Source organism: Drosophila hydei, unplaced genomic scaffold (genome assembly GCF_003285905.1).
Source record: "Drosophila hydei strain 15085-1641.00,03,60 unplaced genomic scaffold, DhydRS2 tig00000149-arrow-pilon, whole genome shotgun sequence".
NCBI classification, from domain to species: domain Eukaryota; kingdom Metazoa; phylum Arthropoda; class Insecta; order Diptera; family Drosophilidae; genus Drosophila; species Drosophila hydei.
This window is the reverse complement of record NW_022045678.1, coordinates 1952155-1965727: the sequence shown is the minus strand read 5'-3', so window position 1 is coordinate 1965727 and position 13573 is coordinate 1952155. Positions and strand designations below refer to the sequence as shown.

The window sequence follows — 13573 nt, the reverse complement described above, 5'->3', positions numbered from 1 at the left end:
CTACTTTCCTTTTAGATTTCTTTAGATTTTTAACTGACACAAGTTATTTTACTTCGTTTCTGGTAGCTGTTCAAGAGGTTACGCTTGACAAAGTCAACTGAAAACGTTAGTCATCTTAGCAAAGAATCTGTGTCTAGTTCTAGCTCTCGCCATTTGCTTATACAAATCGTTTGATTTTCTCTACCCCCACCAGGAAATCATGGATGTTGAACATCTCTGGCAATATACTGATGCGGAATTGGCGCGCATCAATCAGCCGCTGTCCTCATTTGCATCTGGCGGCTCCTCGTCGAGCGCCTCGGGTGGCGGTTCAAGTTCCGCCGGACAGCACACTGCCAATGCACAACAGATGACCAATCCACTGCTGGCCAGTGCTGGTCTCTCGTCCAACGGCGAGAACGCCAATCCCGATCTGATTGCCCATCTCTGCAATGTGGCCGATCATCGGCTCTACAAGATCGTCAAATGGTGCAAGAGTTTGCCGCTCTTCAAGAACATCTCGGTGAGTATGCATTGATTATATTAGCAAAAACTGTTTATATAATCTGCATCTTTATTGTCTTCCAGATTGACGATCAGATTTGCCTGCTCATCAATTCGTGGTGTGAACTGCTGCTCTTCTCCTGCTGTTTTCGTTCCATTGACACGCCAGGCGAGATCAAGATGTCGCAGGGCAGAAAGATAACACTGGCACAGGCCAAGACTAATGGCTTACAGGTGGGCTACGAAGTGTGGCTGTAGTTAAATATGTTTGTGGCTCAAGCAGTCAGTTTAGGCTAAACTAAATTGTGTTGTCGAGATGCCCAGAGATTTTTATTGATATTCGCTTATTTCTGCTGTATTTATTTATGTTCGAGTAGCTCAAAATACAGGTCAGTTGATCGCTAATGATCGATATGAACCAGTTCCTTTCTAGACATAGATCATAGTTTGTATGAATTTTAAAAAGCTCTTGCTAAGAGCAGCTTGTGATGTAAAGAAATTAGAACTGACCTTTAAATAGCAAAGCTTAATATATAAACACAATACAAATGTAATAAATATATTATAATATAATATAAATATAAATGACCTAGAGTGAAGTATATTAGGGTAACAGATTATTTAAGCTATGCAATAAGTTTCTTATGTTTGTATTTTCTTTAGTTTTATTAAGTTATATAGTATATGAACAACTATTTTGCATATATATCTGTTGCTTAGTTGTAATATTATTAGTAATAATCTGAAAATCCATAACAAAAGTGTACCAAACAGTCTGCATACCAGACCATTTGATAGCTGTTTAGTTGTTTGAGAACGCCGCTCTCTCAGTCTCACAATTGTCTTCCATTGAGTGAGCTTCGCTTTGCAACAACAGCAACCATACAATTCTCAAATGGTTACTGCTTAGACGAACCGTAGCGAAGTCTGCCTGCCGATAGAACCGGGAGGTTATTGAAATTGCTATACAGACAACCTGCTCACATTTTGTGTGCTGAAGCTTGTTAATTTGTTGATTAGTAACAATCATTGTACAACGTACAAACTCGTTAAATATATATATTTTTTGATTAGTAAAGAAATTTGAGATTATCTTGATGAATAAGCCTCATAGCCTATCTCATAGTCAAGAACTAGTTCAGTGATTTAGCAATAAAGTAAGAACTACCTTTTGTTCAGTTATTCAGTTTATTATTATCAATTACACAAATCAAAATGATTTAGTAAGCAAACTAAAAAACAGGTCAAGAGATCTTCAGATAAATATAATTTAATTTTTGTCTATCAAACATTTTTTAGGGTTTGTCCTGTTTTGGGTTAGGATAAATATGTTAAAAATGTAAGATGTGCTTATAAACTTGAGAATAATATGAAAAGAACGAATAATTTATGAACTGGTAATAGAAAACGAATCAGAGCACAGTTCACATATTTATTTCAGTAGTTCACTTGAATACGCCAGCCAAAGAGCTTATTCTCTCATTCAACTTCTATCAACATTAAGCTCACTCTTATAATAAACTTATAAATTCTTTTTCAGGCCTGCATTGAGCGCATGTTGAATCTGACGGATCACTTGAGACGCCTGCGCGTGGATCGTTACGAATATGTTGCCATGAAAGTCATTGTGCTGCTGCAGTCCGGTAAGTACTTGCCTAAAGCAATACTAAAAGAGTTCAAACTAATAGGCAAACATTATATCTAGATACCACGGAGCTGCATGAGGCAGTCAAGGTGCGCGAGTGCCAGGAGAAGGCGCTGCAGGCTCTGCAGGCGTACACGCTGGCCCATTATCCCGATACGCCGTCCAAGTTTGGGGAGCTGCTGCTGCGCATACCCGATCTGCAGCGCACGTGTCAGGTGAGTGAATGAAAACTGAGCATGTATCTGAAAGATACTTTAACCTTAACACTCTCCCTCTCTCACTCTTATACTGACTGCAGCTGGGCAAGGAGATGCTGACGATTAAGACGCGCGATGGCGCAGATTTCAATTTGTTGATGGAGCTGCTGCGCGGAGAGCATTGACAATTGCTCTTTAGGACCATGGGACGCTGTCGATGCCGCAGCCAGGCTTAAGGCAGATAAAAAAAAAGGAAGAACAACAAAAAAAAGTTTTATATGATTAGTATTAGTATATCTATGCTTAGTGTTAAGCGCTCTATGTGTAAGCTCTGAAAACATGTGCCTAAACGATGAACCCATTGCCAAAGCAACAACAACAGCAACAACAACCGGAACAACAACGTGAGCAGCAGCAACGACATTTTGAGAAAACAAACTGATAGCACTTAAAAATTAAATGAAATGAAAAGAAAAGAAATTTTTGTAAGCAGCCAAATTTTTAAAATCTTTTTATATATATACATGAAATGATGTGTATATATATATACAATTATGTGCTCCAAGTGTTGCATTTGTTGTTATTGTTGTTGTTGTGCTGGCAGAGTTTATTAAATTATATAAAGTTTTTGCTATATATGCATAAAAATATATATATAAAAATATATATAAACGGATTATGTATAGTAACTGAAGCACACATGGAAAATGAAAAGACTTAGAAGTTTATTTAACTTTAATATTAAAAGAAAAGTAACACAAAAACAGCAAAATCAAATTTTAATTTTTAGTTCATGTAAATGTTTTTTATATGCATATATATACATATATATATATATATGAAATCGAAGTAAAGCGAAATCTAAAAATATTTTGTAATAACAAGAAAATGCCAAAACCGAAATTGGTTTAGAAGAGAGCTGCTAGATTTTCTACCTACATGTATACATAATATATATATATATAAAACGTGAACGAGAAAAAATCCATTTTTAAATGTTGTAGCATTTAGTTTTAGTGCAATTTCACACATGTCTACTTATATATCGATATATCTATATCTATATAAATATATCTAAATGCAGAGGAAACTGAATAAGATAAAGACCACTCGATTGAATTGCCGCCGCGTGGCATAAACTATTCCAGTGATGCTATTTGTTGCATAAAAAACATAAACAAACTACATAAATCAAATTTATACTTTTTGTCATTACAAGCTGCACACACAGACACAGACACAGACACAACTATATGGATATTTGTAACTGTATTCGTATTTGAATCGTATTTTGTATTCTTTAATTAATGTTTACATATGATATGCATGTGTATATGTGTAGCTGCATATATATATGTGTGTATATTTTGTTTTATTGTAATTCTACTTAATAGCTGAAGCAAATCCTGTAACAGGATTTAAAACATTTACCATTACATACAGTTATATCTATATATATATTTTTTGTCAGCGCATAAACACAACCTAGATTTTATATAGCCAGCATAATGTCTATATATATATAAATATGTGTATGTGTGTACGTTAACTATATAAACAAAAAGAGAAAAAAAGAACAACTTCCAGCCCCACCAGCAAAACGCAAAAGCAAACAAAACGTAACGATAAAAACAATTCCAATAATTTAAATGAGAAAAACAATAAGAGAAATGAAATAGTTAAGGCCAGGTGAGGTATTCCTCAATATTCACGATCTTTTCTATATATACATGCATATATACATGTGTGTATACTATATAAGCTGTGATTCAAGCAATGTTGAGATTAAGTATTCGCTATCACAGTAAATAACAAAATCAAAATTGAATTGTTTATTTGATAGACTAACTAACCTTTGTCCATTAAATAGTAAAGAAACAAGAACTCGGCTGCTGCCTGGCCCCGTAAACGGTAAACTTAAATGCAAATAGTTAAATGTTAATTTAATGCAAGCTCTAACTAAATATCAATATACAATATACCATAGTTAAATGCAATTGTAAACTGATAATCAAATCAAAATTAATTTATAGTTCTCTTATCTTACCCACGCCCCCTCCACCTCCCACAACAACAATAACAAACGAAAATTGTAGCAGCGAAAATAATTTTGTGAACGAGAAAAGAAAAAGTCTTGAAACCCTTCTTGAAGCTTGTGCTTAGATTTTACTATTTAAGTCAGTCGCTTAAATAGTTAAAGTTGCACTAAAAAAACGGAAAATTAATTTATTTGTAATTTTCAAAATTATTTAAGCTCTAGCTTAATTCTTGTGCTTGTTTTTTGCGCTCGGTGCTACGTTTTTCATCTACTCATCCATAGTAAATATTTAATTTCATTTTTTATAAGTGTAATAACTGAAATTCAAATGGAACAATTAAATCAAATTAATTGTCAATGCAATATTTTGTAATAAACTTTTTTTCAAAAAAAAAAAAAAAACATTATATATAAAAACGCTTGTTTTTTTCAATTCATATGAAGGGCATATGAAATGTGGGTTAAAACTATTTTAATATCTAAAAATATGCAGAGTACAAAAATCAATTTGGATTTTTTTTGTTTTTATACTAAAAGCATATTTAATATAAAAAAAACATTTTGTTACAATTTGCTAGATTTAAACTAATGGCAGATATAATCAAAATTTCGAATTTATTTTTAAGTATTTGTTTATTATTAAAATTATTTTTTATTTTTGGTTATGTGTAGGTAGGCTTTTAAGCTTAATTCTTACTGCAAATATTTATTCATTTAATTGTTTTTATTTGCCGCAAGATCGAGTTTCCAAACCCATTTAGCCCAAGGATCCAAATGATTTTTCTGTAATCTTCCCTTTTAGATTGAAAACCACAGCTTGAATTTGTTTTTCATGACTTTTTAATAGACTATTAGCTTCTTAACCACATATTTTTCTCTTTTATCTAAAATTATTTAAATATATATTAATCGAACAGTTGCAGCTTGGCGGTCATTTCAAACCTGATAGGATGAGGGTTAGAGAATTAATTGTAGACTTCTTGACAGTGATCATTGCTCTACTTACTCGAGTATTGGCTGAGATTACAGCTGGTTGATTGGTTTACGAAATTCTTGAGTGACAGCGAATCGGAGTCGCCGTCAATTGGCATTTCATAAGGAGCACCGAAGCAGGAGGCATTGTAAGGAGCTGCGCTAGACGGATTGGGCATGGGGCAGGACATGGTATTGGGCATGGGGCAGGACATGGGATTGGGCATGGGGCAGGGCATAGGGCAAGGCATAGGGCAAGGCATAGGGCAAGGCATAGGGCAAGGCATAGGGCAAGGCATAGGGCAAGGCGCTGAACAGACATAGTTACACGGCATGCTGGGCGCAGCAGGACCAGAGTCAGCACATGGAAGCATCGAGTAGCTAGTTGATGGGGGCATCATCATGCAGGGCGCAGGAACACAATAACTAATGCAGAGTTATTTACTATATCAGGTTTACCAAATAGGTTAGGTCATCAGTGCTTACCTTACTGGAGGCGCATAGCTCAAGCAGTTGCAGCAGGTGCTGCAGCCGTCGCAGCTGGCGCGATCGCCGCAGGTGTCACACTTGGGAAAGTGATTGAAATTGTTGCCCGGCGCAGTGACGGGCTTATAGTCCGCGGTGTAGACAGTCTGATCCTGCAGCGAAGCATTGACGGACCTTAACCAAGGTGTTGGATTCGAGTTGGGACCACAGTCCATGGCCATGCCAGCACCTATACTCTGAGACGGTGGCGAGCAGCCAGACAAAGAGTTGGAATTATAATACTGTTGCTTTTCCAGCACCTGCTTTATGAAGCCCTCAATGTCTAAACAATTGGAGTAATCGGACTGCGGCATTTGTGAGTAGTAAACTGGGCCTGAGCTGGTCATGGGCTGGCATGCTGGCTGTGGCTGGCATGCTGGCTGTGGCTGGCATGCTGGCTGTGGCTGGCATGCTGGCTGTGGCTGGCATGCTGGCTGTGGCTGGCATGCTGGCTGTGGCTGGTATACTGGCTGGCAGTACATGGATTGGCAATCCGCGATGGCTTGGGGACAACACAAGTTCATCATGTTGGGGCTAAATGCACAGCCGCCCATGGATTCCATGTTGCCAGCTGCATGCATGCCATTGGACTGCTCTCCGTTCTGCGCACAAGTATAGCCTTCCGAGGCGTTCATTTGACATGAGTAGCCAGGACATTTTCTCATTTGCGGGACGTCACCTAATATATTTGGCTGTTTGCTTTCCTGGCTAGACGGGTCCACCACCTCAACAGATTCGTTTTGATCTTGGTCCCCAGAATTCGAATCCGACCTCTGCCCATTGGCATCAATGTAATCTTTGAGGGTTTCCATTTGACTAGATTCGGACGCCGTGTAATTAGCTTTGCTATATATCATGGATGTATTAAAGTACTGCTTGCTATTGGTGTTGGATCCAGCTTCATTGCGCTGCTGCTGTAGCTGCTGCTGCTGCTGCTTCTGCTGATACATTGGCTGCGATTGGAGCTGCATATAATTAAAGTCCATTCCAGGAAATGACTGATCCTGAGACTGCACGTACTTAAAGTAATCAGCCTCTGGCATGGGATTTTGATAGGAGCCCAACGCGGTTGCCTGATTAAATTGATTGGCGTTGCCTGCAGACATTTCATATCCCATGCCCATTCCCATTCCCATTCCCATTCCCATTCCCATTCCCATACCACATCCCATTCCCAAAGCCATGGGCAAGCCCATCTGCCTGGCATAGTATTCCGTGGCGCCAACCTGCCCCATTCCTTCATTTGACCTCGATTGCATTTGACTTCTTATTCTCGAATAATCTATGGAAGAAATATTTACAATTTTAAGTATATGTAAAATATTTGTGTATCTAGATATGTATCTATATATCTATATAAAACTATATATATATATCTATATTTTTATTATCATCATTCATCTTTTGTCTCATAACTTTTCCCCCATCATTCATCTCCCTTATCTCATCTCTTCATTCATCTATCATTTATATATTAACATCTCTCTCATCATTCATTTCTCATCATTCATCTCTCATCATTCATCTCTCATCATTCATTTCTCATCATTCATCTCTCATCATTCATCTCTCATCATTCATTTCTCATCATTCATCTCTCATCATTCATCTCTCATCATTCATTTCTCATCATTCATCTCTCATCATTCATCTCTCATCATTCATCTTTCATCATTCATCTCTCATCATTCATCTCTCATTATTCATCTCTCATTATTCATCTCTCATCTCTCGTCCCTCATCATTCATCTCTCCTCATTCATCTCCCATTTCATTTCGGATCTGTCTAAGATTTTCTACTCACATTTGTATTTATTGGCTTTGGGACACTTCGAATTAGATTTCTCATCGAGTGTTCTAGTTTCTATTTCCCCAGAATGCATGCGAAATACAAATCTACCAAAGCAAAAAAACCTTCAAGTTAATCAATTTCTTAAGGTAGTTCAATCAACTTCTTTTTGATTTCTTACGTTTTCTTTTCTACTAGTGATCCACTCGGGGTTTCTGTTAAGTTTTCCAATATCGAGGATTCGTCTTCTGTTTTATCTACATTTTCCGATCTTGAGGAGTCGTCTTCTGAGATCTCTGCATTTTCTGATTTTGAGGCATCGTCTTCAGTTTTCTCTGCTTTAACTTCGTCGTCTTGTTTACCTCTTTCACCGTCTGCATATTCTTTAACTTTTTCGATTTCTGTACCATCCTCTTGAGAGTTATATATATTTTCGTCCTTCAAGGTGGTCGTGGATGCGGCGCTTTGCTCGAGCTCTACAGTTTCTGGTACATAGGTCTTATAGATATTATCGATACTCTCAATGGCATCCAGTCGAACTGCGTAGTCCTCTCGCAGCGCCGAGCTTAACGACGCTATATCAATGTTATTCATAGTAAATCCAGTTCTAGTTTAGTCCACGAATCGCCCGAAAGATCAGCCAAGCCCTTGACTCTTTGGCTCACCCATAACAAGAGAACCACAGAGTGAATATACCAGAAATTTTGATAGCTGCTTTGACAGTACTTGAGCCTTGATTCAAAACAATGTTTTTATTTTTAGTTGGCTACTATGTTCTATTATTAGAAAAAGACAAAGAATATATTTTAATAATTGCTAAATCAACTAAATAAATTTTTATTTTAATAATAATAGCATATGACATACAAGTATTTTTTATTAACTTTTTAATTTATAAATTAATTAAACATATCTTAATTTAATTTTTTGTTTAAAATTAAATTTGAAATTTATTTACTTATTTAAATTTTATTTAATCTTAATGTATTAAAATATTTTTAATTATAAATTTGTTTATAATTTATATACTAAAAATGCAGAATGATAAATAATTAAGTAGAATATATTTTGATAATGTTTATTATATTTGTTTATTAGATTTTATATATTTATGTTTTTCTTTATTCATATTTTGATAATTATATATTCTATATTTATATTTTATATTCTATATTTATTTATGTAATTAATAATTAATAAAAATTTGTCAACTCTCTTAGTTTCTCTTTAAGTAGAATCTATTTTAAAGAAATCTTTTGCTGAGGTCAATAAAATTTCCTTTTGGCTCCGTTTGGTATTCCCCATAAGCAGACAAAAATTTAATTTCCGCTTTGGCACGTTGTCTTGCTTTGTTACGATGGGAAGCTGGGGGCTGGGGGTTGGCACTGTGGGCAGGGGCGTATCATATTTTATTCTTTAAATTTCCTTTAACTGCTTGCTGCCTACTGCCTACTGGCACGCCCCCACTAGCCGGCACACACCGTCGTCACACACGTGTGGCAAGTGTGAATTTCTTCGTCCTCTCGTTTTTTTTTATTATACCCTTGCAATGAGCCTTATAATTTTATTAGGCAACATGCAACCCATAAGACATCAAATTTTTATATCAAATAATATTTTTTATAGTTATTCAAGAGCTCGAAAAGTTGAAGCCTTCCAAATTCGTGTTGCACGTTTATTATGCAACTGGATTTCTGGTCGTACGAGTACGCGATAGTAAATTTCCTTAAATATAAAAATTTGAATACCAAAAAAACATAAAAAATAAATTATAATCAGAATTTTAAAGCGAAAGAAGTTCAGTTCCAAAAAAAATGTTCCACTGAAAAGAATATAAAATAAAATTTAATTATTTTATTTTTTATGAACGAAAGGTTCGCCTTGGCCCTGAATTATTCTATCCTGAGTATGAATATTATTTTAAGATAAGATAACTTTAAGACAATAACGCAAGAAAATATGACTTAAGGAGAATGACTCGAGTATAAGACAAGTTATACGTCAACAAATCAAGTTTAAAGGGACTCAAACGTCACTAAGAAGTCAGCGGAGTATAAGTTGACTTCTGAATCAATGCATTGAGTGAAATATGATGTATATATTATTGCATTTAGTATGAAATTACTTATATGTACATAAGTCAATTATAAGATGGTGCTAAATCAAGTGTCAGGTAGCTTATAAGTTAATGGATGGAGTATAAGACGACTTTCAAACTAAAATTCAATGAATCGAGAATATTTATATATATTTATTTATAAATTATAAATTATATCATCATATCATTATAAATTCTTAAATATATATTTATTTTTTATATGAACTTTTTTAGATTCCTTTAAATAATGAATTAATTTGAATTTGTTTTAAGAATTCTGTTAAACAATAAAAAACTTTTGTTTATTCTTCATTTAAATTTTTACTTGAAATTAACTTTTTTACATATTTTTTAAATAATTATATATATTTTAATACATTTTTTTTATCAAAAAATATAAAAATTGAAATTATTTTGTTTATGTTCAAACAAATGTAAATTTAATGTATTTTATAAAAATTAATTTTTATGAGATCTTTTAGGACATTTAAAATTCGTCGAGTCAATTGATTCAGCTTTATTGGGCTACCGTTCGCTCTCTTAATTGCGCGCAGGTGTCTGCTTATGCGTTTAATTGAATTTCCTGAGTTTTCGGATTAATTTGTTGGCAGCAGCTGCTGCTGCTGCTTATCCTTAGCTAATGGTTGATGCATAAAAGTTAACATAAATCAGATAAAGAAAACTGTTGAAGAGTTGAGAAGCTTCCTAAATTGAGAAGAAATCGCTATATTTCATGCCTGTTTGCACCTGTCCAAGCGAGAGCAAAAAACACATTTGTTGACCAGGCAACCAGTCATCATTATCGTCACCAACCTGGCAAGAAATTTGCATGCCATTGGCTACTTTGGCATGCGATTGAAATGTTAACTTGCAAAAAAAATTACTGATTGATGGATTGATTGATTGATAGCCAAGCAGATGCAGGACGAGCTGCGGCAGATATGGTGAGGCGAAATGTGGATTAATGATATATCTTCTAGCTGCTGCGGCTGCTACTGCTGCATGCTATTATGTTCAATTTAGACACTCAGGAATTTATAGCCAATTTAATTGCTGTCGTTTTCTTTGTTTACCATTCTTATGTTGCATGTGGAATGAAAACGAGTTGACAAGCAACAAAAATCTTTAAAGAACTGTAAAACAAAAGAGAACTATGCTAAAAAATTGTAGTTTCTCTAAAATATCACAAATTTTTCGATTTAAATTTACGCGCCTTAAGAAATACAGTCAAATGTCTGGCAACCCAACTGTTAACAGCTGCACAAACTCCAATTAGAAAAATCGGCTCTTGCCACTTAACATTTAAATTCTACTTAAAATAACTCGTTAAATTTCATAATATATGTGCTATATGCATTTTTAATATATATTTGTTAAAGTATACAAGTTAAATTATAACAATATTTAAAAACCAAAAGTTAAGCCAATACTTAACAGACTTGTTACTCTGTTAAAACTAACAGAGTGTAAACAACTTAACAGTAACGCTAAAAAATGCCAATGTAACGAAATACCAAATGTATCAACAGCTGTTAATGCAACATGCGCTAGCTTACAGGCTGATGTTAATCAGTCTGTAAAGAAATTTCCAACCGTGCGGGTGGCCACGCGCGTGCCAATAAGAACACCAAACAAGAAATTGGAAACTAACAATGAGATTTTCGCAAAATAACACTTAAATCGTCAACAAAAAAAAATAAATATAAAAATAACAACAAAGCGTGTTTAGCAGTGAGAGTGCAAGGTGTGTACAAAATGTAAAAATTAAATGCAAATGCTAAATGCAGAGTCAAATGCAGAGGCGAATCGCAATCACAGCAATAAAAACAAGTGTAACACACAATATTAATGTACGAGGCGTGCGGCCTGCCAGCGTAATAGTGTATGAGTGTATGTTTGAGTGTATTAGAGTTTGTTTGCGTGCGTGTGTATGTGCGCGTCACCTAAATAAACCAATTCTAATTGGTGGGAAGAGAGCAAGAAGCGCTTTTTGTAGCTGCGGCCAAAAATCAGCTGTCTGCTATATGTTTGTGTGTGTGTGTGCGTGCGTGAGTTTGTCTGCATTCTGTGCAATTGTATGCATGTGCTTCGGCTAGTATGTTTCTGTGTGTGACTGTGTGTAGGCCTATGTTAGTCATTGGTTGTTGTTATTTGGTGTTAAATTTTGAAGCCTGAGTTCGTTTCTTTTTCTTTCGCCTACATATTCTGCGCTTATCTACTTTTCAAAGCCAAAGCCAGAGCCACAAAACTTGTTTCGTTATTTAGTTGCCAATGGTTGTGGTGGTGGTCGTTGTTGCTTCTGTTGTTGTTCGACGCGTCACGCCTTTTGTGTTTTTAATCGCGCAATTCATTCATGAGCCCCACAGCGGCAGCGCAGCAGCAGTAACCACAACAACAACAATAACTACAACAACAATAAGAGCGATCGTCTGCTCAATTTAGGCCGCGCGTTTTCAAATTTCTTTTATTTTCACCCAAAAAAATTGAGAAAGATAAAAAAGAAGAAGGAAGCAAAAATATCAAACAAAAGCAAAAGCAAAAGAAATCAAATTTCAAGCTTGTAACAGCGTCAGCAACAACAACCCAAATATCAGTGACAAAAAAGCAAAAGCAAAAGCAAAAATAGTTATTGCATTTGTTGTCGTTGTATTTGGTTTTGTTTTTCTAATTTTTTAGTGAATGTGAATGTTTGTGATGTAAGTTTTTTGTATATTTTTAAAAGTATTTTTAAACATTTGATGTTTTACTTTGTTTTCTTTCTGTTTCTTATTCGACTCATTACGCTATTTCCGCTTGTTGTTGTTGTTGACATTTGCCTTTTGCTGTTATTTTAAAGTTTTGATATCGCGCTGTCTGACCGGCTTTTTATCACATAACAACAACAGTTACTAAAACTTCCGTTTGTTGCTTGCACACACATATTTGAAGCTGTTATATTGGTTTCTGTTATACAGAAGTAGGGTATTGTAGCAGAATATTGTTGGAAGGGTCTTTGTTAGAAGTTTGGAAACATTTTTTTTTCATACTTTATTCAGTTTGTTGTTTTCTAATTGTCATTTGCATTTCTAAATTGATACTTTATTTATATTTTATTTTAATTGATACTTTATTTATATTTTAGAAACCACAGATTTTTCTGAATATTTGAAGGCTTAAACTCATTTAAGAATTAATTGAATGATTATAGTTTAAATTTTATTTATATTTTAATTCAAAAATATTTTTTTAAATACTGTTTTCCATTGTCTTAGATGTTTTCTAGCTTAAACCAGCCCGGTTGAAATTCTTATATACAGTTATTTTCCATCATTATCTTTATAGGCAAAAAATGAATTTTATAGTCTACATATAAAAGACTTCGAGCTACCCTGGCCGACTTTTGTTGAATTTTTTAGTGATATATTTTCATATTGAACTGGTTTTTTTCACTCGTGTTTTTTTTATATCGTTCCAAATCGATCCCAGCATAATTGTAACCTGAAACCATTGACAATGGATATTCCGGGTATAATAGGTTTTTTTTAATACACAAAAAATGTCATTTGGAAATACAGTCGTTTGATTAATTGTGACATATTGAATTTTTCAGTTTATATATCAATTATTCATAAAAATAACAAAATAAATCTTTTATAATTCATCTATTTTTTTTTTGATTCGATAAATAAAGTAAACTGTTTCATCTACAATTGCTAAAATACATTCAGAATAAAGTTTTTGTAACGTTCAATATTTCGGATTTGTCTTTTATGGAATTTAATTCGTAAGTCAAATTATATTATTTGATTTAATTTATAAATTTTATTTTTAATATTTTGTTTTCTTA

The 13573-nt window shown here is 34.4% G+C and overlaps 3 protein-coding genes across 6 annotated transcripts in view; 2 read left to right on the top strand and 1 right to left on the bottom strand.

Annotated features, from left to right (window-relative positions):
* The window catches only part of LOC111602253 (nuclear hormone receptor FTZ-F1 beta), a 29735-nt gene extending 27159 nt beyond the window's left edge, over positions 1–2576 (top strand). The window contains exons 3-7 of the mRNA XM_023319245.2: positions 194–502; positions 568–717; positions 2024–2126; positions 2189–2343; positions 2427–2576. Of these exons, the coding sequence (XP_023175013.2) occupies positions 194–502; positions 568–717; positions 2024–2126; positions 2189–2343; positions 2427–2510 (801 nt within the window). The 3' untranslated portion in view covers positions 2511–2576. The remainder of the gene's footprint in view (positions 1–193; positions 503–567; positions 718–2023; positions 2127–2188; positions 2344–2426) is intronic.
* A 2639-nt stretch (positions 2577–5215) lies between these two features.
* LOC111602238 (keratinocyte proline-rich protein-like) lies at positions 5216–6255 on the bottom strand. Its single transcript, XM_030223202.1, has 3 exons — positions 5822–6255; positions 5370–5761; positions 5216–5305 (listed from the first exon to the last, which is right to left on the bottom strand). The coding sequence occupies exons 1-3, from the start codon at positions 6205–6207 to the stop codon at positions 5295–5297; spliced, it is 789 nt and encodes a 262-aa protein (XP_030079062.1). The 5' UTR covers positions 6208–6255; the 3' UTR covers positions 5216–5294.
* Positions 6256–11334: 5079 nt separating this feature from the next.
* Positions 11335–13573, top strand: part of LOC111602239 (beta-1,4-glucuronyltransferase 1) — a 75873-nt gene continuing 73634 nt past the window's right edge. For all 4 annotated transcript variants that reach the window (XM_023319228.2, XM_023319227.2, XM_023319226.2 and 1 more), the window contains exon 1: positions 11335–11491. The gene's annotated coding sequence lies outside the window, so the exon portion shown is untranslated. The remainder of the gene's footprint in view (positions 11492–13573) is intronic.

Coding starts and splice junctions, on each gene's coding strand:
- LOC111602238 (XM_030223202.1), bottom strand. CDS start 6,207: ATGACCAGCTCAGGCCCAGTTTACTACTCACAAATGCCGCAGTCCGAT. Junction 5,762..5,821: donor AGCTATGCGCCTCCAGTAAG/GTAAGCACTGAT, acceptor ACTCTGCATTAG/TTATTGTGTTCCTGCGCCCT.